At 59.4% G+C, this 23994-nt stretch overlaps 8 protein-coding genes across 8 annotated transcripts; 4 read left to right on the top strand and 4 right to left on the bottom strand.

Moving 5' to 3' along the window:
* The first annotated feature begins 942 nt into the window (after positions 1 to 942).
* On the top strand, positions 943 to 4180 carry BDZ90DRAFT_184986 (Pkinase-domain-containing protein). The gene has a single exon (XM_025503811.1). The coding sequence runs from the start codon at positions 1394 to 1396 to the stop codon at positions 4046 to 4048; it is 2655 nt and encodes an 884-aa protein (XP_025361678.1). The 5' UTR covers positions 943 to 1393; the 3' UTR covers positions 4049 to 4180.
* A 132-nt stretch (positions 4181 to 4312) lies between these two features.
* BDZ90DRAFT_260738 (hypothetical protein) lies at positions 4313 to 5445 on the bottom strand (the record flags this gene model as incomplete). Its single annotated transcript, XM_025508288.1, has 3 exons — positions 4313 to 4781; positions 4869 to 5083; positions 5170 to 5445. The coding sequence occupies 3 exons, from the start codon at positions 5443 to 5445 to the stop codon at positions 4313 to 4315; spliced, it is 960 nt and encodes a 319-aa protein (XP_025361677.1).
* Positions 5446 to 6613: 1168 nt separating this feature from the next.
* Positions 6614 to 7774, bottom strand: BDZ90DRAFT_206052 (nucleotide sugar dehydrogenase; the record flags this gene model as incomplete). Its single annotated transcript, XM_025503957.1, has 1 exon — positions 6614 to 7774. A coding segment is annotated over one exon (1161 nt), but the record flags the coding sequence as incomplete, so codon positions are not given.
* A 1115-nt stretch (positions 7775 to 8889) lies between these two features.
* BDZ90DRAFT_184724 (hypothetical protein) lies at positions 8890 to 12152 on the top strand. Its single transcript, XM_025503809.1, has 3 exons — positions 8890 to 8946; positions 9365 to 10729; positions 10802 to 12152. The coding sequence occupies exons 1-3, from the start codon at positions 8928 to 8930 to the stop codon at positions 11935 to 11937; spliced, it is 2520 nt and encodes an 839-aa protein (XP_025361675.1). The 5' UTR covers positions 8890 to 8927; the 3' UTR covers positions 11938 to 12152.
* On the bottom strand, positions 12073 to 12920 carry BDZ90DRAFT_184699 (hypothetical protein). The gene is made up of 2 exons (XM_025503808.1): positions 12415 to 12920; positions 12073 to 12328 (listed from the first exon to the last, which is right to left on the bottom strand). Exons 1-2 carry the CDS (start codon positions 12786 to 12788, stop codon positions 12208 to 12210), a joined length of 495 nt encoding a protein of 164 aa, XP_025361674.1. The 5' UTR covers positions 12789 to 12920; the 3' UTR covers positions 12073 to 12207.
* An 861-nt stretch (positions 12921 to 13781) lies between these two features.
* BDZ90DRAFT_232623 (hypothetical protein) lies at positions 13782 to 17261 on the top strand. Its single transcript, XM_025506326.1, has 2 exons — positions 13782 to 14256; positions 14591 to 17261. Exons 1-2 carry the CDS (start codon positions 14052 to 14054, stop codon positions 17011 to 17013), a joined length of 2628 nt encoding a protein of 875 aa, XP_025361673.1. The 5' UTR covers positions 13782 to 14051; the 3' UTR covers positions 17014 to 17261.
* A 1676-nt stretch (positions 17262 to 18937) lies between these two features.
* Positions 18938 to 22486, bottom strand: BDZ90DRAFT_264882 (hypothetical protein; the record flags this gene model as incomplete). The annotated part of the gene is made up of 8 exons (XM_025508646.1): positions 18938 to 19145; positions 19245 to 20346; positions 20371 to 20617; positions 20645 to 20692; positions 20720 to 20740; positions 20762 to 20854; positions 20876 to 21960; positions 22009 to 22486. 8 exons carry the CDS (start codon positions 22484 to 22486, stop codon positions 18938 to 18940), a joined length of 3282 nt encoding a protein of 1093 aa, XP_025361672.1.
* Positions 22487 to 22759: 273 nt separating this feature from the next.
* On the top strand, positions 22760 to 23933 carry BDZ90DRAFT_232621 (hypothetical protein). The gene is made up of 3 exons (XM_025506325.1): positions 22760 to 23160; positions 23239 to 23398; positions 23478 to 23933. Exons 1-3 carry the CDS (start codon positions 23026 to 23028, stop codon positions 23759 to 23761), a joined length of 579 nt encoding a protein of 192 aa, XP_025361671.1. The 5' UTR covers positions 22760 to 23025; the 3' UTR covers positions 23762 to 23933.
* The last annotated feature ends 61 nt before the right edge of the window (positions 23934 to 23994 follow it).

The following is a 23994-nucleotide window of genomic DNA, read 5'->3' as shown; positions in this document are numbered from 1 at the left end:
TGTGCAGCAGGAGCAGCGCGACCGAGATGAGCGTAGGAGACCTACCCAGGACGATGGGTTTGGTCTGTCAGCTCTCGCTGCCTCCGCCACTTCGCCGCCGAGAGATGAGAAGGCGCAGCTACGTGCTGCAGAGGCGGAGAGGGAACGTCAAGCTACACAGGGAGGCGCCGGAACGAGTGAGGGTCATTGGCAGGAGCCAAGCGGCATGTACTTCGACGCCGAGGAGGACAATGGAGCCGCGAGCTCGTCGCACTACTATGGCGGCGGAGGCGGCGGAGGCGGTAGTCAGAACCATCATGACGTGCCTAGCTATGAGCATGCCATTGGAGCGATCACGGCTGAGCAGGAGGCGGCGAGGCGGGCGGGTGGAGGAAGCAGGAGCGCGAGTGCTGCGGGCACTAGCAGGAGCAGGGGACCCCTCCCTGCTGTACCGCCTTCCTCGTCGTCGCACCATCAGCAGCAGTCGTACTACCCGCGCGAGAAGTACTGAGGTTGCGACGGGCTAGCGAATTGACGGACCTGTAGCTTTTGTATAGCCATCTCTTCTGCTCCAATTGTTGTTTGCCGTCAACCAATGTCGTTCTAGTTTCGATGACTGCGATCATCTCGTGGTGTGGTGGCGCCTCTGCGATCCGGTCATCTTCGCCCTCTTCGCTGCGACATGTTCAGCCGGCGCAGCTTTCTTGCTCTGGTCCGGCAGTCGCGGTCGGATCGGTCGAATCGGCGCCGAGGGGAAGTGGCGGTTTGAAGCTGCCTGCCCTGCCTTTGGCGCTCACTGCGCAGGGCAAGGTAGATTGCCCGATCTCCTCTTGAGTCATCTTGACATTGGACCTCATCCACTCAATCCCCTTAGTCCGCCATACACCAGTATCTTGTCACCTCATCTTTGCCGCCCTCATCGTCGTCATCACCACCGGCGATTGCTTTTCTGGCTCGCTGCCTCATTGACCAACGGCAAGCGAGTGAGCCGAGCGAGCAGCACCGAGCGGCGACGTGCCTTCCTTTGAAGCGCGAGTGCGAGCGAGGCAGGCAGGTGCTGCATCATTCTCCGCTGGGCCTGAAACAGGCGCGAGCAAGGCAGTCGAGTGTCGTCGTCGTCGCCGACCACGCCTCAATTCGACTGCGCGTGGCCTTGACTCCACTCGACTCGACCATCAGCGCATCCTACCGACATCATCTTGTCCAATCTCGTGTCATCACGACGCTGAGACGTGAGACACGCTCAGCAAAGGCGTATCAGTCGTCCGTCATACAGTCAGCTTCGCACGCATCTTCATCCTCATCTCCAAACCCTCAACGTTGGCCGGGACAGAGCTATCCCAGCTAGCCAGCCAGACGACTGCAGGCCTCGTGTGCAGCATATAGCGTCACTTCCTCGCGCTCACACGATAACATGCTTTCCTCACGGCCAATGGAGGCTATCGTCGCCCACGGCGCTGGCCAAGACAGCGGCAACGGCAACGGCGGCGCCAAAAAGGGCGAGGGCGGATCAAAGACGCCCGGCGGGACGGATGTCGTCCACCTCAGCACGGCTACGCAGCAGCTGCGACTACGTGAGAATAAGGACGCGCCCGGATACGAGGTCCTCACCCCTTCCACAAGTCCAGGCGATGGTAACGGTGGTGCGGGCGGCAACAGTAGCAACAATAGGGCTCCTTCTGGCCTTCCGACCGCAGCGCCCTTGACAGCTGCTTCGGGTCGCACCTCCATCCTGCCCGGCGGCGGCGCAGCCCTCGCTGATGCTTCGGAGCTCGGCGGTACCAGTGGGGCAGCCTTGGCTGCAAGGAAGAGCAATGTGGGCGCGGATCCTTCGTCTGCGAGAGAGGGCGAAGTCTTGGCTGAGCATGTGGGGACTGGCAAAAAGGCGCCCGCTTTAGGCAGCATTGGGGAGACGCCCACATCTACCTCACAGTCGCCTGCCTCTTCAGGGCCCTCGAGCGCTCAGCAGTCAATGACCGTCTCCCCAGTCCAGACGGGTGGTCATACCTCTGGGAGAAACACGTTGAGCTCGATGAACCCTTCGAAAAGCGCGGGCCAAGGGCCTGGCGCTGCGGGTCTCTCGGGCGCCCGAGGGGTGGATGCGGCGCACGACTTGCACCACCACAACAATCAACGCGATAGCGGCTCGTCGACGCCATCGCAATTCATCTTTGCCAAGTTGGGTGCCCGCCGAGGCAGCGAGCAGGTTGGTGCTGCAGGTCAGGATTCGAGCGGTGCTGCATCTCCCGTCGAGAATGAAAAGCCTACAGGGAAGAAGAAGAAGGATCACGCAGGGCATCATAATCCTCTGCATGACTTGCGCCGCTTCTTGCAGAATCACATCGGCCATCATTCGAGCGATGGTGAACGATCGGGTAGCGCTACGCCTGGTGGTAGACGGCACGGCCACGACTCGCCGCCTTTGGGTGACGATCATGCGCATCTGGCCAAGAAGTACGGCAAGTGGGGCAAGGTGCTAGGTTCAGGCGCAGGTGGAACTGTCCGTCTCATCAAGCGCTCGAAGGATCACACGACCTTTGCCGTCAAGGAGTTTCGCCAGCGCAGACCAGGCGAAAATGAGAAGGAGTACATCAAGAAGGTGACCGCCGAGTTCTGCATTGGCAGCACACTACATCACGTCAATATCATTCAGACGCTCGATATCATCTCGGACCATGGCCACTACTACGAGGTTATGGAGTACGCGCCCTTCGACCTCTTCTCCGTCGTCATGGGCGGCAAGATGTGTCGCCAAGAGATCTACTGCGTCTTCCGCCAGATCATCGACGGTGTCGACTACCTGCACAGCATGGGATTGGCGCATCGCGACCTCAAGCTCGACAATTGCGTCATGACGACGGGCAACATCGTCAAGATCATCGACTTTGGCACAGCGACCGTCTTCCACAGTCCCGGAAAGAGCAAAGTTGTCGCAACGGGCGTCGTAGGATCAGATCCGTACCTGGCTCCTGAGGTCCTCTCGCAGCAGACGTACGACCCGCGCCTCACAGACGTGTGGAGCTGCGCAATCATCTTCCTCTGCATGGTGCTGCGCCGTTTCCCGTGGAAGCTCCCAGACCCAAAGACGGATCCGAGCTTCAGCCTGTACGTGCGCTCCCATCCTGAGCTATGCCAGGCACCAGAGGCGATGGAGTCCCACAGCGAGTACATGACCGATGGCATTCCCGTCAGAGATAGTATCGCTGCGGCGCTGGCGGGGGGCGGTAAAGGAGGCAAGTTATCTCAGGTGGAGCAGACGGACAGCCCGGAGCCCTCGGGCGTGCAAACGCCGAGGATTCTGACTGCGAGAGAGGCAGGATATATGACGCCGCAGCGTCACCTCTCTGGCGCGGCTTCGCCCGTCGAGGAGACGACTACGGGCTCTACGCTGGCCGAGCGTCCAGGCAACTCGCGTAGAGGCAGCGACTTCCTCGCAGCAGGAGGCGCCATGACATCGGGCAACAGCAACGCAGGCGTCGACGCGGATGTCTCATCCCCGAGCGAGGAGCGAACAACCGTGGGGACGGACGACAATGGCGGCGGCAGCGGTACTGGCAGCGCCTTCACGCCTCGTCGCAAGATGACGCGCAGCGACAGCATCTCGTCCGTTGCGACGTACACTTCAGGCGCCGCGGACAGCATCTTCCGTCTCCTGCCCCGCGAGACCCGCTCAGCCCTCAGCAGAATGATGGCTGTCGAGCCCAATCTACGTTGCACGCTTGGGGACCTGCTGCGCGGGCGTCGCTTCAGCGACATCGACTCACCCCTCGCGCGCACGCCTGTGATGAGCAGGTCAAACAGCTCAGACGCACTCAACTTGCTCAATCACCCCTCTCACGCAAATGATCCGGGACTGTCAAGTCTCAACAGGCCAACGAACTTGCCCGCCGAGTTTGAGGACGATGACGATAATGGGGATGAGTGGCTCAGATCTATCAGGACTTGTGCGCATATTCAGGTGGATGGAGGAGGGAAGAAGGGGGAGGAGCCTGACCATCCGCATACGAAGCTGGTCACGGATGAGCAGAAGAAGAAGTCGCATGGTTTGTTCCATCGCAAGGATCACTAGGCGGACGTCGAAGACGATGACATGGCTCGACTACCGACCTCATCTACACCACGGCGGCCCCTTTTTGCCCAACCCACCGGTCGATCGTTGATGCATCTCAGATTCTTCCTTGTGCCGCGACATCAATTGAATCACATCAAATGGATGGAGAAGGCGACAGAGGCCATGCGTGGCATTGAAAGGAGACCGAGTGAAGGTGTACATGAGCTGGAATCGGTGACGCTAGAGGCAAAAGGTGACAAGGCGGCTGTCTGGCCCATACGTTCAAAGGACCGTCGCTACGGCTGCAGCAAGTAGCAACGGCACGAGCCCTACACTCGACAAGGTAGCCGCCGCAACTCGCCCGTACGACAGCGCTCCATTCGACGCCGGCGTGGTGGCGCTCACCGTACCATTCTCCGACGGAACAGGTGCTCGCACCTTTGACGGGCTCTTCGCTGTCCCGTTCATGACAGAAGCGGGCATCTTTCCATCCAGGAAGCTTTCACCGCAGATGGACGAGATGTTGCTTCTCAGAGCGTCGAGACGCGTCGAGTTGAGGAGCACGTCGTCCCCTGCGTAGGGGAGGAAGGTGGTAGCGAAGGCGTACGTGCAATTGTTGCAGAAGGCGCTTCGCGTTTCGTTCGTGGCATTGATGCTCTGAAGCATGGTGTCGAGCGGTGTCTCTTCGGTTTGGAAGAACTTGAGGAGGCTCGATTGAGAGACGTTGCTATTGAACGTGGTTTGGATGAGGCTGTGGTACGAGTGGGGAAAAGGCGAGGCAAGATGAGCGGCGAGATTGAGAGAGAGCGCGCAGCTACGGCGACGATGGTCTACGCACTCGAGTTGCTGTGCTGAGCACGTCATGTTCTGGTGAGTCGAGTCCTGGAGACAGAGAGCCTCCCTCGCAGGATTGTAGCGCGACAGGACATACTGCAGCACGTAGGCGATGTTGAAGCCATCATTGTTGGCGAGGTCGTCCTTGCAGTCGTCTGCGATGTTGGCTTGCGCCGCATTGATGGCATCCGCTGAGCAGGCGTCCTTCTTGCACACTTGCTATGGGAGCGTTCGAGGGAAGAAGAAGCGGTCAGCTTGACGATGTCATGCCACTGCTTCACACTGCCCCTCGCGTGCTCGCTCACCTTGGACAAGAACTGCTCGACTGGCTCGATAATGCTCTCGCTGGCCCGGTTCACGCTGTACAGCGTCTTGGCAAAGTCGTGCAGGTGCAAGCACGACTCGACCTCCGCGTCCATCGCCAGGCTATACAAGCTGCGCTTGCAACCATCGCTCACGCTACCGAAAACAGCAGCTACCAGGGCATTCTCACGCTTCAGGAGGAAGTGGAGAGGCGAGGCGTGCGATGATGCTGCGAGAAGGAGGAGACTGGCAGCCAGGGAGAGCAGAGAGAGCTTCATGGCGACGACGGGATGAAGAGGGAAGTCGGAAGGATGCTGGTGGTGGCGACGTCGAGCAAGGAGGAAGTTCTTGCCACTCGAGCAAACGAGACTGCGTCCTATGTAGTCCAAGGACTACTGCCTACCTTGGTGGGCGTCCTCGTTCTTCTTCAGTCAAAGCCACCATCAAGGATGTCTAGGCTTCCAGTAAGCCACCTCAAGGAAGAGCGGGAAGCTCTCGCAGGGCAAGAATCAAAATAGCCTGCCGTTCGAATCACTGCCTGTCAGAGGTCCAGCCAGCCGCGGTTAGAAGAATCTGGGTATATCAGAACGCGTGGTTCACGCGCAGTGGTGGCGCTTGCCGGCCTCTGCAGCCCGCCCGGCCTCTCCTTCGAGCGGGGATCGATGCAGGTCCAGGCAAAGAAATCTGCCACGCAACGCAACTGCAAGGCGCATCCCGTACTGCATTGCAGTCATCGGCTTCATCACTACAACATTGCCGACGCATACGACAAGGTAGGGCTGTCGTGAAAGTCTCAACATCTACTTTTGGCCCACCGAGGTGTTGCGACGAGTATGAAAAAAATCAGATGCAGCTCCGGGCACAGTAGAGCGACAAAGTAGGAAAGGGAAGCGGAGCCGCTGCGTGAGGTCGTGCGACAAAGGGGTTGGGGACTCCTTCCCGCTACGGTAACTCGGCAGACGCGGGAGTTGGTGGCGAGGGGCGGCCACCACATCCCCCGACGCTCCGTCGAACAGCGGCTCTGCAAAATGACTGCTCCGTTACGGTCCGCGGGCTTTCTCAATCAGCGCTGACGATGCAGGCGAAGGGGCTGGCCACGTTGCGGCAGCTCGTCGCCCGAAAGAAGTTCCTGGACAGGCTCCTACAGCAGCAGCAAAGCTCGAAAGGCTGGCTGGGAGATGGCAGAGAGCAGTAGAGACGTTCTTTTGCGCCTGGCAATTGATACCTCGTGCTGAGAAGGATCGTTGTCTCGTAAGGCAGGAGACTAACGGACGCGACGCAGCAATTCAGAGTGTTTAGAAAAAGCAACTTTGATTCTCGGTGACATAATATGCTGAACGATGACATGAAGAGGCCTCACAGAGGCAAGCCGTGTATGAGTGAAGAAAGAATGAGAGAAAGATATTGGCGGCGTCGCGGCACCTGCCACTTCTACTGCACGAATGAAATGACACGAGCAGATGAGAGTTCGTCGAGGACACGTCGGTCGCTGAAAGAAGGCTTCTGCGCTACCACGACGATGTCGAAAAGGGCGTCGACGCGGTAGCTGTTAAAGGCTTCTCGCGGCAAGCTCCTCCACTCCTCCGTCTTGACGTAGTCGTCAAAGTACGAGACCCTGCAACCTTGCTCCTCGAGCTCCCTGGCGAGGGTGACAGTTGGTGCGTAGGCGAGCGACGCCTCTCCTGCCTTGAAGCCCATGCCGTAGATGAGGACCGAGGGAGGGTGGTCTCCCGCGCGGCTGTTGCGCTCGTGGGCGAGGAGAGCAATCTCCTTTGCCTTGCGTGCGGGTCGCTGCCTGTTGGACACGGCAGCAGCTCGCAGCACAGGGATCTCGCAGTTTTGCAGAAGATACCAGCAGTTGACAGGAATGCAGTGACCGCCCGCTCCGAGAGAGGGATTGAAGGGCGTGAAGCCGAAGGGCTTGGTAGCGCTCGCGGCGCACACGTCGTGGATGTTGACGCCGTGCTGCTCGCAAGCGTCTGCCATTTCGTTGACGTAGGTAATGAGCATGAGACGCTGGCAATTCTCGTAGAGCTTGCAGAACTCGGCCGTCTCGAGGGAGCGCACGGGTACGACACTGTTGAAGGAGCGCGAGTAGAGACGAGTGATAGCGGCGAGGCTTGCGTCGTCGATGCCTGAGACGACCTTGGGAATGTCCTCGAAACGCGGCAGGGTGCGGCCGGGGTCTACGCGCTCCGGGCTGAAGCCAACAAAGATGCCTCGAGCACGCAGATTGGCGCCCTCGGGTCCAAGGAGAGCCCTGGTCATGCCGACGGTGACGCTCGACTCGATGACAACAGTGCTTCCAGGCCTTGCTCGCTGAGAGACGACTTCCACGGCGGCGCGAATGTGCTTTGTGTCGACAGTCTTGTTGTCCGCAAGCAGGAGCGTCGGGACTGAGATGAGGGCCAAGTCAAAGGTAGAGCAGCGCTCGTCCTGCTCGATGTCTGAGATCATCGTGATGTTGCTCAAGCCATCTGCCTTGAACTCGCGGCAGAGCAGATCGCAGCGAGATGCGCTGAGGTCCAAGCCGACAACATCGCAAGCATCGCTGAAGCGCTCGACGAGATGTCTGCCGACGTAGCCAACACCAACGACGAGGACGGTGGGTCGTGGTTCGCAAGGCTTCTGGACTTGCGGCTTGGCCACAAGGCTCGAGGGTCGAGCCGTGGCACTGGGCAGACGGCTGATGCTCGATGGCGTCTTGATGTCCATGTCGTCATCATCTTCCTCGTCTGATGTTGCTGGACTGGGAGGGGCGATGACTGGCATGCCCATGCGCACGGAGGCGAAGGGATCGGTGAAGGCTGGGAAGCTGAGGTCAAGCTTGCCGGGGAAAGGCGACGCTTCGACCTCTGTGTCGGGTGGTGTTTGAGGACCGGGCGTGAAGAAAGAGGCCTGAGTATGGCGGCGAAAGGCGCGCGCAGGCTGGCGAGTAGGCGTGGCGAACATGGTGCTAAAGGATAGAGTGAGACTGGCGAGGTCGGTGATGCCGCGTTTAGGTGAAGAGGAATGGTGATGGGGGAAAGATCTCAGATCGCATGTTTCAGTCGTTTCATATGTACTCTTGAAGAAGGCTCGAAGATGCTGCAGCGATGCAAGCTTTCTCTCAGTCGCGCACCACTGAGGTAGCGATCGTCCTGCGCCACCATAGCCTGAGCCTGAGCCTGAGCCCGTCTTCGGAACTGCCTTGGCTACTGGACGTGTGCTTGTTCCGCCTCCTGTCCTCTCAAGGCCCCGCCCCCAAGGCTACTAAGCCGCGGCAGACGAGCCGGGTGAGGTGACGAGCGTGGTAACTACAGTCCATCTCGCTGAATGACCTTGGTCTCGACCCCATGTCACCATGAGGAGGCGTTGATTCATGGCCCGCGAAGCCTCCTCGAACGAGGGGTCCCCCTCCCCGCCGGGAAAAGTGAGGCGACGCTGCACTCGAATGTATGAGCGGGACGAAAAGGTGTTGCGAAGCATTCGCGAGGAGTCTTTGCCATGCATCACCACCGATTCGAAAGACGCGCTGGCGCGTGTGATGTTGGACTGGTTGGCGGTGGCGACATCGCACCCAGAAATGAAGGCGAGAGCCTGAAAAAGGGAAGGTCCGGCCGGCCTGCGCTTCCGGCCTCCCGGTCGCGTTTGCAGTGGCGTCTGCCGCTCGCAGCTGCGTCTGCTCCGTCGGCTTCAAGCCACTTTTGCCATCGACACTTAGTGCATTACCACTTTGAGCACAGAGCTTTCTCAACATTTGTTTGTTTGCCTTTCTCAGATGCAGGCGACGACTGCAGGTGAGCGGGGCCCACTGCGGGTGCGTCGACTCGATCACAGCCGTGGCTGTTCTATATCGGGTGGCCGCAGAGGCGGGAAAGCACGACGTGCAGGAGCAGCAAATGCGCAGCGAGGGCGAGGCAGCCGCCAGCGGGAAAGTCAAGCAAGGGGATGGGAATAGCCAGAAGGCGACGTATTACGGCCTGGCGATCAGCACGAGGTGAAGAGACAAGCACGCATGAGATCTTTCCCTTCGGGCGAGCAAGGGCAGCATCCTCTCAGTGGCGTAGAGTCTTGCCAAGGGCTCTTGTCTGGCTCAGTTGCGAAGGGGTGGCGTAGTGTCTCGACCGTAGCGCGGCCGAAGGGGCGCACGCGATCCCGTCGAACGCCTTGCAAACTGGCTGACTTCTCCTCTCAACCTCTTTGCCCTCTCTGCAGAGGTTGGGATCCTCGACGAGGATATATACACGCTCGCCCGATATGTCGAGGGCTTGGAAGACGCCATCATCGCCATCCTCCATCCGCCCTCTATCAGCTCCTCACCAGCCGTTGCGATCATGCTGCGCTCCTCGACCACCGAGTTGGACACCAAGGGCGACGCTGCCAGCGAGCCCCACTTCCTCTTCAAGATGGCGGGCTTCACCGCCGACGGCAAGCAGCGACGCCGTCACACCAAATACGCCCTCATGGCCATGATGGTCTTGTCCAACATCGTCCTCATCAGTCTGTCATGGGCTATCCCCAAGATCTGGTACATCTTCATCCCCTTTTGCGCCTGCATCAGTTTTATGAACACCTGCATGGTGCTTTCAATGACTGGCTGGCTGATCCACACGCGACTCCTCACCCCTTCAGCCTCCGCCCTCGCACGCCTTGTGCGATCGAAAGAGGTCAACGAGAAGGCTGACGCAGCCAAGGTCGCGGCATTGGAGCGCAAGACGGACCCCTGCACGCTCGCCTACGTCGTGCCGTGCTACAATGAGAGCGAGGCTGAAGTCAAGGCTACAGTGGAGTCCCTCTACTCGCAAGCCAAGGTTGAGCAGCACCGCAAACTCCTCATTGTCTTCTGCGACGGTCATGTCAAGGGCGCTGGCGAGTCGTTGACCACAGCGGACATGCTGCTCGAAAGCCTCTTTGCGGCCAGCAAGGACGTGACCGTCACGGCTCAACGACGTTATGAGTCGGCCTACCGATCATGGACCGGCACTTCAGTCTCTATCAATTGTCAATGGGGAGAATACAAGGGCTTGCCTTACCTGGTCATCAACAAGGACATTAATCGCGGCAAGCGTGACACACTCATTGCACTTCGAAGTCTCCTCTACGCCTTCAACCACAATCGACCTGCCGAAGAGACCATCTTCTCTGAGGAGTTCCTCAAGAGCTTTGGCTCAGACATCGCTGGCAACGACATCAGGCACTTTGACTACATTGTAGGCACAGATGCAGACACGACCTTCAGCGACGAAGCCACGGCGCACCTCATCGCCAAGGTCCGCGAGAACCCCAAGACGGTGGGCGTATCTGGAGTCATTCGTGTAGCCTTCCGCAACGGTACAGCCTGGAGATTCTGGTCCCTCTATCAGAATGCGGAATATCTGCGTGCGCAAGCTCTGCGACGCACGCACCAGAGTGAGGTTACGCACAAGGTCACCTGTCTCCCTGGAGCTTGCCAGATCCTCAAGGTCGTCGATGAGACGTGCGGTGACAAGATCTGTGTGGACACTTTTGGCTACTACCCTACTCAGCAAGACTCTCTCGCGAAGGCCATCCGCGCCTTTGCGGGCGAAGACCGCAACCATGGTGAGCGCGCATGATGTCCATCTTTGAAGCCATCGACGCCACGCTGACTTGATCCACCTTGCCGCACACCAGTCGTCAACATGTTTAATGAGTTTCCCGAGAGCCAGACGCGCATGTGCTGGTCAGCCCACGCCTACACGGACCCGCCTCAAAGCTTCAAAGTCTTCCTCTCCCAACGCCGTCGCTGGACACTCTCTACCTCGGCCAACGACCTCGTCGTCCTCTTTGGCTCGAAGCAAAACATTTGGGAACGATTCTGCGCATTTGTCGACATTGCCATTTGGGCTATCCCCTTTTTCATCTTTGCCACCCTCGGTCAGCTCATCCGTGCCATTGTGCACATCAGCCAAGGAGGGTACGATTACACGGTCGTGCTCTCTCTCTCGTCGATGATCTTCCTCCCTTGGTGCTACACCATCGTTGGTGTGGGCTGGGCCAACAACAACGCCAAGCAGAGGGTACAATATGCCCTTGGCCTGCTTCTCCTCTTCTTCTGCGGCCCCTTTATGGGCTGCTGCATCATCGCTTACGCTGTTCAGCACGCGGACGACTTCTCGTGGGGCCGCACCAGGGCTCTGGCTGCCGACTCTGCTGATCAAGAGTGCATTCACGGCAGCGAGGCTGAGGTCGAAGCCAAGACACCGGCTCCAGCGATGGCACCGCCCGCAATTGGCCCCGCCTCTCCGTTCAACCGAGCTACTGCGACGTCACCGCCGCCCCAGGTCGCGATTCAAGTCACAAGGGAGGAGCACGTCTCCGATATCGAGGAAGAGCATGTCGAGGAGAAGGCCAACTTTGCCGTCAGGCGCATCTCCGAGGACTTCCACGACGTCGACTTCCATGATGCACTCGAAGAGGAGCCAAAAGTCTCGAACATCGCGACGGCAGCCGCGCTGCTGCGGTCAGACAGCCAATTCACCGGCATCACAGACGACACCGAATCATTGGCATCATCCTCCGACTCTTCGCAGGACGCTCCCTCGACTCGACCGTCCACCGGTCTCTTCTCTGTGCGCGAGGACTCGCGCAGCTCTATGGCGACGACGGTTACGCGCGGACGCGACAGCGGTGGAAGTGTAGCTCCGATCGATCTCAAGGAAGGGAAAGCTACCTTTGGGAAGAGCAGGATCATCGTTGCTGCCCTTCCCACACTGCCCTACGCGGCGCCACCAGCAGGTGTTATCCGCCAGAGTGGCAACGTGGCGTGAGCTCCATCTTGCTCTTTGTCTCGGTCTTCTCTCGTCACCTTGTTCTTTACTGTCACCATAGGATTGGATGTCACGGATGTCACCTCACGAATATATACGATGATAGCGACCGCGAGGGCCGACTGAGTAGCGAGCGTGAGCGTGCGGGGATCGGCGTGTCCCTTCGTTCCCGCATAAAGGCAAGCGCGAGGCTCATACACCCAATTCGCGACACACCATCGACGATTCAACTCGAGCAACAAGAAGCTTTGCCAAAAAGTGCGTGGCACGCTAGGTAGGCGCTAAGCGATGGGGGCCGTGCGAGGGAAGCGGGATCCCGAATTCGTTCTCCTCCTGGCCTTCAGCCCGTGCCCCGTTGCACGTCGAATACACACGGTTGGCGTTCCAGCACCTAAGCATGCGCACAAGCGGGAGGGAAGCGGCGGATGGTCAGCTCGAGCGCTGCGGTCCTGATAGGGTCGCTCGACTGCCCCTCACTTGTTCGGGTCGCGGTATCCGCCCGTGCAGCAGCCTTGCCCCTTGGAGTTGTATGGAGGGCCAACCGAGTTTGCGCGCTTCTTTGCTGAAGCGGTGAGCGTAGCATTGGCTGTTCCTGGCTCGATGGTTGTAGGTGACGAGGCTGGAGCTGCGATGGAGAGCGAGCACCAGCAGATGGCCAAGAGGAGGCCAGCGAGGGCGACGTGGAAGAGGCGGTGGCAGGGGAAGGGCATGATGGTGAGTGCAACGTTGGGCAATGCGATCGGGAGAGGAGGCAGGGGAAGGTCGGGCATCAAGATACATTCGACCTCTCCCTTTTGTAAGCGCGCGCCCTGACGATGCATCTCGCTCCCTAACCAGCGTATTGGCTCCATCTCGCCTGGGAGGTAAAGTGATCTCTTCCAGTGCTGAGATGACCAGCAACGACTCGCAAGCCACGATGCTTCACGCGGGACGAAGAAGCGACACGACTTCCTCGCAATCACCGCTTCGAGCGGCGCAATGACTTCTGCCCCGACCTCCCGTCACGGGCGAGGTTGAGTGCACGCTCGCTCGCGAGGTGAATCGCTCCACAGAGCCGATGTTGATCGAGATGAGACTTCTGTGCCTCTGCCGAGCTTGGGCGACCCTGCCATGATCGCGGGCTCACAGCTCTGTTGTCACGACGTGTCGACGTGGGAAACGCGCGGGCAAGAACAAAGGGACTCGTGTACGCGGCGAGCCCAAAGTTGGTGTTCGGATTGCCCCCACGTTTCGCACGGACACCGCGAGCGCACGCTAGCCTCGTCGCCCGTCTTCGTCGCCTTCAATTGAGCCCGCTAGCGCTCGATCAGGGCGAAGAAGGACGACATCGTGAAGGTCTTTCTCCTCGGAGCCGCTGAATGTCAGGTAGTGAGCTTTGCCACGAGACGTGCTTGTCGAGCCTGCCTGCCAGCCTGCCTGCCGTTATGCCGTCGTGCCGGCGGCTCGCGCGACGACCACCTGGTCCCTCCCCTCAACGCTCCTCGCTGCCATTGACTGCTCCTCGATCAATGTACGCTCGCTGTACGCTGCGAGCTTGGCGACAGCGCGGAACCAACCCAACCTACTCTGGCTCCTCGCACGGCTGGCGAAGCTCTCTCTGGCTCGCGTGCCGACAGAGGAAAAGATTTGATCGACCACCGGGGCAGCGGCGTTCTTGGCCTCTCTGCCTGCCTGCCTGCCCTCGTGTGGTGGACGGGCGTCGAAAGTGACCGCGCCGCGCCGATGGCCAGGGGCTGCTGCAGGCAAGTGCCGCCCTCCGCCGCCGCCGCCGCCACTCAACTGCTGAAACAAACAGGAGAGCAGCCACGACGCCGCGACGACGACGAAGGCAGCGCAACGCAACGCAACGCTACGAAACACCTGATTCGCCGACTGGGCATCGCAGTCGTCGAGTCGACTGATCCTCGAAAGGCTTCTTATCCTTGTTACCATACCCTCTTTCCCCCTCGTTGCTTCGTTTTCTCCATCCTTGAGCGCATTCAGCGTATAGCTGGCGCTGCACTTTACTTCTTGAGTCGAGTCGAAGGCTTAGCAAAAGTCTCGCGACAGTCGGCTTTGCCACCCTCTCTTCCCTTTCCCTATCTCTCTGCGGCCCCCTCTTCTCATTGCCCACCATGTCCTATCAACGCCCACACGACCCTTATATGCACTCCAACGCCTCGCAGTACGACAATCAGTACTCTGGGCACTATGACTCCCCTGGCCAACAGTACGGTTCGCAGCAGAGCGGATACCACTACGGCTCGCAGACGCCGCAGAGCGACCACTACTATAAAGATGGAAGCTACGGTGGTGCGCCTGGCTCCGGCAACAATCCGGGTGAGTGCGAGCGCGAGCGGCGAGATGAGAACGCAAGACGAGGCGAGGGCAAAGGCGTCAGGCACAGAGCAGGGCAGCGATGTCGGCGACCCTCGATGGCTGCGACGACGCCTCTTTCCTCCCACTCTTCTCTGCGAGCTTGTCAATATGTACAAGGATTACGATCAGTCTGCTGACATTCGTCTGCACCATTTCACCTCCCATCACCCCAACTCCCACCAACGCCGCTCGTTTCAATCACTCGACGACTCGGTCAATGCCGCTTGGTCCGACGATCCCTACGATTCGTCATGGCGCTCTCAACCAACTCGCGCGTATCGCCGCCCCAACGCAGCCCAAGCTACCGCTGCCAAGTACTCGTATGCGCCCGCCAAGAAGGGCAAGTCCAAGTGGGTCAAGTGGGGAATTCCGCTTGGTATCCTAGCCATCCTCATCATCGCAGGCGCTGTCCTCGGTGGTATCTTTGGCTCTCGTGCTGCCAGCAACAACGGCGGACAGAAGACGGGCGCCAGCACGTTCTCCGGCCAGGAAGGCTCAAAGAAGCCTAGCAACATCGACTCGTCCGTCGCATCTGCAGCTTCGAGCGCTGCGGCAGCCGGTGGCGGTGACCAGCTCACTTATCAGGGCACCGACCTCTACGGCAACCCCGCCTTCCTCTCGACGGCTACTACCGCTAGCCCTACGGGCAACGGCCAGGAGGTCGCCACCTGCACCGACAACAGCCCTCCTAGCGGCTCCCTCACCTCTGGCGCTCTCCGTGACCACCCTCGTCTCATGGCTGCTCAGTACGAGTGGGACTGCTTGCCTCAGAAGATTGCAAAGGACGCCTACCTGACCGTCTGGAACGCATCCATCTTTGAGAATGCGACAAACTGGGCCAACCAGCCTCCTACTGCCTACGACGTCGACGGCGGCTTCGACGGCTCTGGTATCCTCGACCCCGCCCGTGATGTCCAGCAGCGCATCAAGGCTTGGGCTTACGCCTACCGCATCTCCAAGAACACCAAGTGGGTCGACCGTGCCTGGACTGAGCTCCAGGCTGCTGCGGGCAACTCGTCGACCGACGTCTGGAAGCCTTCTGCTGTCCAGGCTGGCCTCGCCGACGACCAAGTCTGGAATCCTGCTCACTTCCTCGACACGGCTGAGCTCACCGCCGCTTTTGGTATTGCCTACGACTGGCTCTACGACGTCTGGACACCCGACCAGCGTCAGAAGATCATGTGGTCGATTATTACCAACGGCCTCAACCAGGGCATGACCCAGTACTCGACGAGCGCTGGCTGGTGGAAGAACACCAACGGTAACTGGAACTGCGTGTGCAACTCTGGTCTCCTCCTGGGCGCCCTTGCCATCTGGACCGAGGACCCGACTGGCACCGCAGCCAAGATTGTTCAGAACGCTGTGCCCAACATGCAGAGCAACTGCATGCAGGGCGCCTATGAAGACGGAACCTGGTCCGAGACGGCCAATTACTGGTACTTTGGCACTGATGCTCAGGCTCGCGCCATGTCTTCTCTCCTCACCTCGACGGGCAACGACCAGGGACTTCTCTCTGCCAACCAGGGCTGGGGACAGACTGGTCTCTTCCACATGTACGTGACTGGCCAAGCTGGTCTTTTCGCGTACGGAGACAACGGACCCAACAAGTACTCGACGACGGCCAACGGCATGTTCCTCTGGGCCAAGCAGTACAAGATGCCCATCTACGGCCTCTTCCAGCGTGACCGCGCCGACGCAGCCGACCCGCTGAGCATGTTCTGGTACGACACGTCGTCCAAGGGCGCCTTCTGGAACGGTCTCGCTCTCGACAAGTTCTTTGACAACGAGCTCGGCTCGTGGGCTAGCATGCGCAGCTCGTGGACCGACACGTCGGGCACCTACATCGGCGTCAAGTCGTCCAACGCTACTGGCCACCAGACGCACGGCGACCTCGACGCCGGAGACTTTGTCTTTGACGCCCTTGGAACCCGCTGGGCTGGCGAGTACGGCTCGGCCAACTACCTCTCGACCGACTACTTCAAGTCCGAGGCAGACAATGCCGTCCGCTGGCAGTACTACCGCAAGGGCACGCAGGGTCAGAACACGCTCGTCATCAACAACGAGAACCAGGCGGCCTCGTGCCACCCAATCAACAAGATGGAGACGACCGGCGTGAAGCAGACTGGCGCAATTGACTTTGTCCCCGGCAAGTCTGACGTCGCCTACTTCACCACGGACATGTCCTCGTGCTACAACCAGGCCAGCAGTGGCTCGGTCCAGCGTGGTATCCGCTTCCTCAACGGGCGTCGCCAGATGCTCGTTCAGGACGAGATCAAGTCGTCGAGCTCCATCACCTCGGTTGAGTGGCGCATGCAGACCAATGCCACTGTCACTCTCTCCGACGACAAGAGGACGGCGACGCTCAAGATCAGCAAGGTCGAGAACCCCAACGCCTACGGTGGCGCTGACGAGCCTTTTGTGCAGTCTCTCCCCAAGACGGAGACGGTCATTCTCACCCTGCAGCAGCCCTCTGGTGCCACCTTCAGCACGCAGGGTCCGCCCGCCGAGCGCGAGTACGGCTCTGACCCGAACACGGCGGCCAACGAGGAGGGTGACCAGCTCAACAAGGGCGTCACTGTTCTCTCGATTAAGGCTCCCAGCCCTTCGGGCACCATTGCCGTTTGGTTCCAGCCGCAGTGGGACAACCTCAACGACGCGGACAAGACGGCTCCTCCGTCGGTGGCGCTGTCTGACTGGTCATTGACCAGCCACAACTAAGGAGACCGAGTGGGCCGCCTAGGGCTCCCGGCCACCCTCAAATCCACTTCTCCTTTGTAGCTAGCTATCCTTCTCTCTTTCCCGTGATCGCTTCCGTACACCTAGCCTGGCGCTCGCTCGAAGCCACGCCCGCGCGCGCGCACACACACACACACACTTTCCTTGTTCATCGCTATCAATCGGACTATGCCTTCTCTCGAGATGCGTCTTCTCGTCGCGCTCGGATTCCTTATTGGCCCTCACTCCCGTTCTCGCCTTCGGCCGCAATCGTATCTCGGCCCGTCCATGTTCTCAAGGTTAGCGCGCTTGTCTTGAAGTCTGGCAAATTTTACGCAATGAGACAAGTAACACCAAATTCAGACTGCCCCATGCTATGAGCAGGTGAGGGTGGATGAGCGGATCGAACAGGCCACGCACTCGCCTTGCACTGGCGCCGTCTGACCGCTGCGGCGGGAAAGGCGCCCTTCTGCTCTTATTTCTGCTCGAACCTGGCCTCTACCACGCCTCTAATGCCGCCAAACGTAGATCTTTGGGCCACTTCTGATATGCTGTCTCGCCCCTTTGTGTGAAACTTTCGTTGCCCCTGCAACTCCAACGTCGTCATTGTAGTGGTTCGGCCTCAGCGTCGACTCGAGTCTCACTTGGCACCTGACACAAGAATGAGCGTGAGCTTCGGTCCTTGATCTCAACTTTGTAAGTGGAGGAAGTTGTACAAAGTCGGATCGGAATTTATTGACACTTGGACATGATGAAGATCGCGCGCGCAGCACAGCACCTCGCCTGACCAGGGAGGGCTAGCTCGAGTAGACACAAAAGCTGCGAGGCTGCGAAGAGGGCTCTTGTTTCCTACCTACCAACAGCTCTTACCAACCTCGATACATCATCGACAATGTGCGTATAGTTACGAACAGGCCATGACGGAGCAGCTCTGGGCAGCTCAGCCCGGCTGACTTACTGCGCACTGCATGAATATACACTGACCCGGGTACCCCATTACGTCTCCTCCTTCCTTCTCCACCTCCTCCCCTCTCCTCTTCTAACAACAACAACTTCTTTCTCACTCTTTCTACTTCATCAGGAGAGCAAAATGGCGCAAAAAGAGGATGAGGCGTCTCCGTAGGAAGAGGAGGAAGATGAGGGCCAGGTCCAAGTAATGGAATGGCAGCGTAGCGTGCTGCGGCGCTGCGGCGGGACGCGTCGCGTGAATGAGTAGGGCGGTAACCTGCAGGACTAGCTGTGGATCAGAGGCAACAATGGGTGAGTCCGGAAGACGCTGAGCGGCCTAATCATCTCAAATAAAGATGTCATGCTCATCTTGGCTCTACTTTTTGTCCCCTTTCCCAGCCTCCCGCACCTACATGGTCACTCTCCCCTCTCTCTTCAAGCGACTCAACTCCCACAACGGCTCTATCACTCGTCAACGTCTTGTTTCCACAACCATTCATCGTTCGCCCTACCAATCCCGCCCACTCCTACCCACTCGTCACCTCGTCAGCGCGCCTCATCCCGCGTTGGACCTTCTCACCCGTCAAGCGCTGTCAAGATCTCATCAAACACGCCCATGCTCGTTGAGGGTGGAGACCTCGATGGCGGTGAGAAGGGAAGAAGTGCAGTGAAGTCAGGCTGTGCGGCATCCCCCCCCAAAGAAATCAAATCAACTTTCAACCACCAACAATTCGAGACTGCGTTTGCGTGAGCGCTTGTTGAGTTTCCAAATACGGGGATGGTAGCCGATGCGGCGAAGTGATCGGACGCGTCTGAGATCTGCAGCGAGGATTGCTCTCACTCTTCAAGGGTCTCTCGCGATGCATAGTGATTGTGATGGTGATGATACATGATGATCTCGTCGCTGCGCACACTCCTCTTCGTCCACTCTATCTCCACCCGTGTACTCTCTCCCTTCTCTCCCTCCCCCTGTTGTCGTCTACGACCCACTCGGCCTCGGCTTGATCTTCAACTTCAGTTTCCCTCCTCCCTTCCCGCCACTACTGCTCGCAGGCGCACCAGGCGGAGGCGGACTCATAGCTCCACCGACCGTCGGACTCATCGCACTTCCCGCAGCAGAGAAAGAGGGCGTGCGCGAATGCGTCGCAAACATACCCGGCGGCGCCGCAGCACCGGGAGGAAAGAAGCTACCTCCCGGTCCAGCAGCGGCCCCGCCCGCAGTCATAGGCGTAGCGGGTGAGGCAGGGACTGTTCCTCCTCCTGACGCCGGGGTACCCGGCATGGACCCCATCAAGCTCCCACCAGCGCTGCCCGTATCCAATCCCAATGGCTTCGACCCGGAAGCAGACGAGACCGTGCCCGGAGCTCCTGCAGTCGGTACCTGCCCCCAGAGTGGGCAAGACCGATTCGAGCTCATATGCCCCACCTGCCCACAGCGGCCGCAGCGACGACTCGTTGTGGGCTTTTCGGCCATCAACTTGCGATACGCTCCAGGTAGCGCCTCGCCCGATGCGACGGCCTTGGCATGGTGACGAGCCAAGCGTCGCTCTTGATTCTTCTTGCGAGACAGAAGCTCCGCCTCCAGTCGCTTGCGACGAGCAGCATCCAATGCAGCGTCGCCCGTCGGCTTGAGTTCGTCGGTCACTGTGTCTTCATCTGCGATGCGCAGGCGCGAGGAGATGTACGACTGGATGATCTTGCGGTCGCGCACAATCTCTGTCTGCCAGCGACCGTTGACCTGGCGACGGATGCGGAGCACTTTCCCTCGGTCGAGATCGCCTCCTACGCCGTTGAGCGATGACAGCGCGGGCTTCACATCTTCGTCCTCCTCGTCTTGCATCCGTTGCGCCTCCTCTTCTTCCTCATCCGGCTCGGGCGTGGGGAGCGGATTGGCCTCTTCCGGCGTCAACTCGGGCGGCACGGGGTTGGACAGCGCGCTGCGCTGAGCATCCCAAATTCGCTGGATCTCCTCGCGATAGATCTGCTGCTGGCGCGCTACATTGTACTTGTGGCCGCTGCGACGCTCCTCTTCTGCTTGCGCGGCCAGGCGGGCTTCGATGTCCTCGCCTGCTTTAAAGAAGACGTCCTTCATGCTCACGCGGACGAAGCTGAAACCCTCTCCGCGGCCCGTGGGGTCTCCCTCGCCGTGCAAGCGAAGCATGGCTTTGCCTTGCGTAGCTTGGAGGAAGTTCTTGCTCGTGATCCAGGGAGCCAGTTGTTGTTCAATGTCGAGGCCTTGCTCCTTGTCCTCGTCTTCGTCTGCTCCCTCCGCTGAGCGCGTGTAGCCTGCATCGTACAACCGACGCTGCCCTGCCTGCATAGCCTCGGCCAATGCAATGTGCTCGGGGGGCAAGAGCCGCTCCATGTCCGCGTCTGTAGGCAGGGTCACTGTCGTCCTTAACCTCCAGAAACCCTGATTCGGGTCACCAGCCTTGCGCGCGTACTCCATGAACTCTTTAAGGCGCTGACGCATTTGTAGTTCGCTCTGATCGGGAAAGTACTTCATGATGCGATGGATCTTGATGCGATTGCCCTTGCTCTGCTCGACGAGGCGGCGCGCGACCATGATGAGACGATTGCGGATCGCGTTGGTCACCAAGCGGGCGTGCGGTCCCGGAATCACAGACAGAGGGTAATTCTGCCCGACGACAAAGAGGTTCTTGATGTCGCGTAGGTAGTAGCGCACCGCATTCTTCGTCGTGACGCGGACCAACAAGAAGTCGGTCGTGGCCGGCTGGTGGCGGAAGAGCGGAGCGCGCACGAGGTTGTTGTAGAGGGTGGGCTGGGTCTGGCCGGGCTCGACGGACCCAAAATTGAGAAAGGGCGACTGGTCGTTGGGCTCGAGGATGAATGGCTCGCCGAGGTCGTGCTTGGGTATATGCTCGTCTTTCGCATCCTTCTTGCGGTAGTAGTTGACGAGGATGCTGCCCATTCCAATCTTGCTCGGGATGGGCGGATTCTCCTCCGAGTATTCGTAGAGGATAAAGGGACCCTGCTCCTTGAGCGTAAGGTCCCTCGTGGACTTGAAGACCTCGTCCGCATTCTCTTTTGCGCTGCGTTTGCGATCCCTTTTGCCGCCTGCCTTTTCGACGCGCGAAAAGGTGAGCGGAATGTTGATGGGAAACTGCATCGCTGGCCGATGGAAGGAGCGCGCTTCGGTCTTGGTGAGGCGGGTCTTGTAGAAGGGCAGCTGCAGCTTGCGAGCCGTCTTGGTGTGTTGGACGACAAGTGCGCCAAGCGTCTGCCTCTGAATGCGCTGCCTCTGCTCGCGTGACAGCTCGTAGTAGCCATCGTTGCTCATGTTGAGCGGGTCTAGTGACGCGGCAGCAGCGGCTGCTCGGCGAGAGAGCAAGGGAGCATTCGACGCTAGCATGGCGGCCGCCCTCGCCTTCTCTGCGTCCGGATCGACTCGCTCGATCATCATGTCCTCATCGTTGAGGTCCAAGACCAATCTGCTGTTGAGCTCGACCTTTCGAGGATCTCGAGCCTGATCGCGCGACCAGATTATGGCCTCGATCCAGTCGTCCGAGGCCAAGTTGCGATTGAGCGGCCGAGAGATAGATCCAACCGGTTGAAAGGAAGGTAGAGTCGAGCCGTCGGTGAGGATTCGATTCTCCCAATCGTCGAGCTCTGGGAGTGATAAACTTGTTGAGGGCAAGTCGATGTCATCGCCGTGTCCTTTGCCCAGTCGAAGGCGTGCAAGCCGCCTCTCCTCCTTGAGCAAGTCGCCGGCGATGGTCGCGAGGTGAGAAGGCTGGCTGCCTGCGTCCACGGACGGACGCAGAGCCAGATCTACCGTCGACGGCGTAGCTTGTAGGGCCGCCTTGGCTGCCTGCATCTTGAGCTGCTTCCCCGGCGCCACTCTCCTCTTCTTTCGTCTCGGCGCAGCGAAGAAGTCGGTGAAATCAAGGATGGCCTCTGGATCAAAGTCTGGCCAAAAGTCGCGTACGTCTCGCATCGGAGGCGGCGGTGTAGGTGTGCGAACGGATGGCGATGAGCGTGCTGTTGACGGCCCGGGTTGCGGTATGTTGAGTTCATCGTCGCCTGCACCGCTCTGAAAGGCGTCGAGGCCTTCCTCTGGCTCCGTCTTGATTCGAGGAGTGGGTGACGCCATCGGTAGCGACAACGGCTGCTCCTCCTGAGCGCGCGCTGGCATAGGTCTCTCGTCCTCGTCGTCCTCTGAGTCATCAAAGTCATCCGTCTCTCCTCGTATCCCAGGACGATTACTCTGCATCGAAGCCAGCCCTTTGGCAAAGTAGCGATCTTGCAGTTGCCTCTCCCTGGCCAGTCGCTCCTTCTCCGCTGCATCTTCTTCCTCTGCCTGCTGACCACCTGCCATCCCCCTGAGCTCTTCATCGTCATCGTCCTCGAACTGATCATTGTAGATTTGATCTCTCGAGACGGCAGAAGGACGCGGCCCCAATCCCAGTCGATCCATGCCCGCCTCCGACTCGACGCCGATCTCCTGAAGGAGATTGCCTAGGGCGAGCGAGCCCAGCTGCGAGACGGCGCTCGTCTCGTCCTCCATGATGGCGGGCGCGCTCGCGAAGGAAGGGACAGGAGAGGAGGATGAACGAAGACGGGGGGCGGGGTTTGAGGTCAGGATGGCAGATATTATAGGCGGCGAAGCGCCTCGAGCGGGGACGACTCAGCTCGAGCCAGGCGGAAAGCAAGCTCAGCCTCCGTTCCTGCCACGCGATCGCTGCTTCCTCCTGCTGTGGCACGTGGCCCTTTCCGCGTTGTCTTTCCGACGGTGCTCAATACGGGCCTAGCTCACTCAGGGGCTCGTTGCCCGCTTGAGCCTGCCTCGATCGAAATCATGCCCTCCGTGACGAGGAACGGCCCGTTCGCTTTGACTCCTGCTCTTTGCGCCTGTGCTCCTTCTTGATCCCTTCATCTACCCTCCAGTCCACTCCTCGTCGTCCCTTCACGCCGCCCCTTAACGACCTTTACGACCTCACGACCTCGACGAACGCCCATCTTCGCTCGCCCATCTCATCTCGCTAGCGCCTCGCACCATCTCCGCACATCGATCTCACCTAGCCACCCTCACTCCAGCTCGCCCACATGTGGTGCGACAATTGTTTGCTCGTCTTCCCCCTCAAGCACGGCGCGATAGCCTGGAACGTCTTCATTGCCCTCTACTCCCTCGCCGGCTCCATCTTCCTCTTCCGCTATGGACAGTACATCTTCTTCAACTTCGTGAGTACGTTTTCGGAGAGGTGCGAGGCATGCCGCTGACCACGATCACCACTGCTCGCGGCCCCCTTGCTCGTACAGCCCGAATGGCAAATCTACGGTGGAATAGGCATGGCAGTCATGTCCGTCGCAGTCATCACCATCATTGGTCTCAGCAACTCGTCGTACCTCTTTACGCGATTGACCTTTTTCCTCTGGCCTCTCATCATCGTCGTCAGCGCCGTTCGTGCCGGCTTCATGAGTGAGTCTCACGTCCGCCACAAAGCCACGCTCATGACGCTCACCTCACTGACAACGCGTTCCCCTTCCCGCACGTGCAGTCTTCCAACTCAACCGCCAACAATACAAGATCGTCTGGGAGTGCAACAACGGCGGCCAGCTCTGGGGTCAGTCAGCCGAAGATGGCTACGGGACGGATGCGGCCATGCCCTCCGGGATCTGCTCTGCAGGCTTCCACTCGCTCTACATCGCCTTCGTCCTCGCGTTGCTCATTGATCTTGGCTTCCAGATCTACGCGTACTTCTTGAGCTGGAGGTTCAAGGCGAGGATCGAGCATACGTACAACAGAGTGTCGACAAAGTACAATGGCTACTACGGCGCTTAGATGGCAGCTGGAGATGTGGATGAGTAGAGGTGGGATTACTATGTTGTTGTTACGAGTCGCGACGATACGCTTCCCCTGATGACATCCACTAAACGGACACGGACTACTACTTTTTACGATGACGACCAATTGCAATGCCAGACATGATGATATCCCACACGAATAAATGGCGATCATTGCGAGGGCGGTCCGCGTCATCGCCTCTCCCCTGCTTGCATCAACGTGCGCGCGAC

The sequence above is a fragment of the Jaminaea rosea genome (genome assembly GCF_003144245.1).
Source record: "Jaminaea rosea strain MCA 5214 unplaced genomic scaffold BDZ90scaffold_8, whole genome shotgun sequence".
NCBI classification, from domain to species: Eukaryota; Fungi; Basidiomycota; class Exobasidiomycetes; order Microstromatales; genus Jaminaea; species Jaminaea rosea.
Note: the sequence above shows the minus strand (reverse complement) of the source record. Positions and strands in the feature narration are given on the sequence as shown.

What these genes read in the sequence shown, in the direction of transcription:
- BDZ90DRAFT_184986 (XM_025503811.1), top strand. Translation starts at nt 1,394, where the DNA reads ATGCTTTCCTCACGGCCAATGGAGGCTATCGTCGCCCACGGCGCTGGC.
- BDZ90DRAFT_184724 (XM_025503809.1), top strand. An exon ending in GGGCGAAGACCGCAACCATG is followed by an intron (nt 10,730 to 10,801) that starts GTGAGCGCGCAT and finishes GCCGCACACCAG; the next exon opens with TCGTCAACATGTTTAATGAG.
- BDZ90DRAFT_184699 (XM_025503808.1), bottom strand. Translation starts at nt 12,788, where the DNA reads ATGGAGCCAATACGCTGGTTAGGGAGCGAGATGCATCGTCAGGGCGCG. An exon ending in GGATACCGCGACCCGAACAA is followed by an intron (nt 12,329 to 12,414) that starts GTGAGGGGCAGT and finishes GCGCATGCTTAG; the next exon opens with GTGCTGGAACGCCAACCGTG.
- BDZ90DRAFT_232623 (XM_025506326.1), top strand. Translation starts at nt 14,052, where the DNA reads ATGTCCTATCAACGCCCACACGACCCTTATATGCACTCCAACGCCTCG. An exon ending in TGGCTCCGGCAACAATCCGG is followed by an intron (nt 14,257 to 14,590) that starts GTGAGTGCGAGC and finishes GCCCCAACGCAG; the next exon opens with CCCAAGCTACCGCTGCCAAG.
- BDZ90DRAFT_232621 (XM_025506325.1), top strand. Translation starts at nt 23,026, where the DNA reads ATGTGGTGCGACAATTGTTTGCTCGTCTTCCCCCTCAAGCACGGCGCG. An exon ending in AGTACATCTTCTTCAACTTC is followed by an intron (nt 23,161 to 23,238) that starts GTGAGTACGTTT and finishes TTGCTCGTACAG; the next exon opens with CCCGAATGGCAAATCTACGG. An exon ending in CGTTCGTGCCGGCTTCATGA is followed by an intron (nt 23,399 to 23,477) that starts GTGAGTCTCACG and finishes CCGCACGTGCAG; the next exon opens with TCTTCCAACTCAACCGCCAA.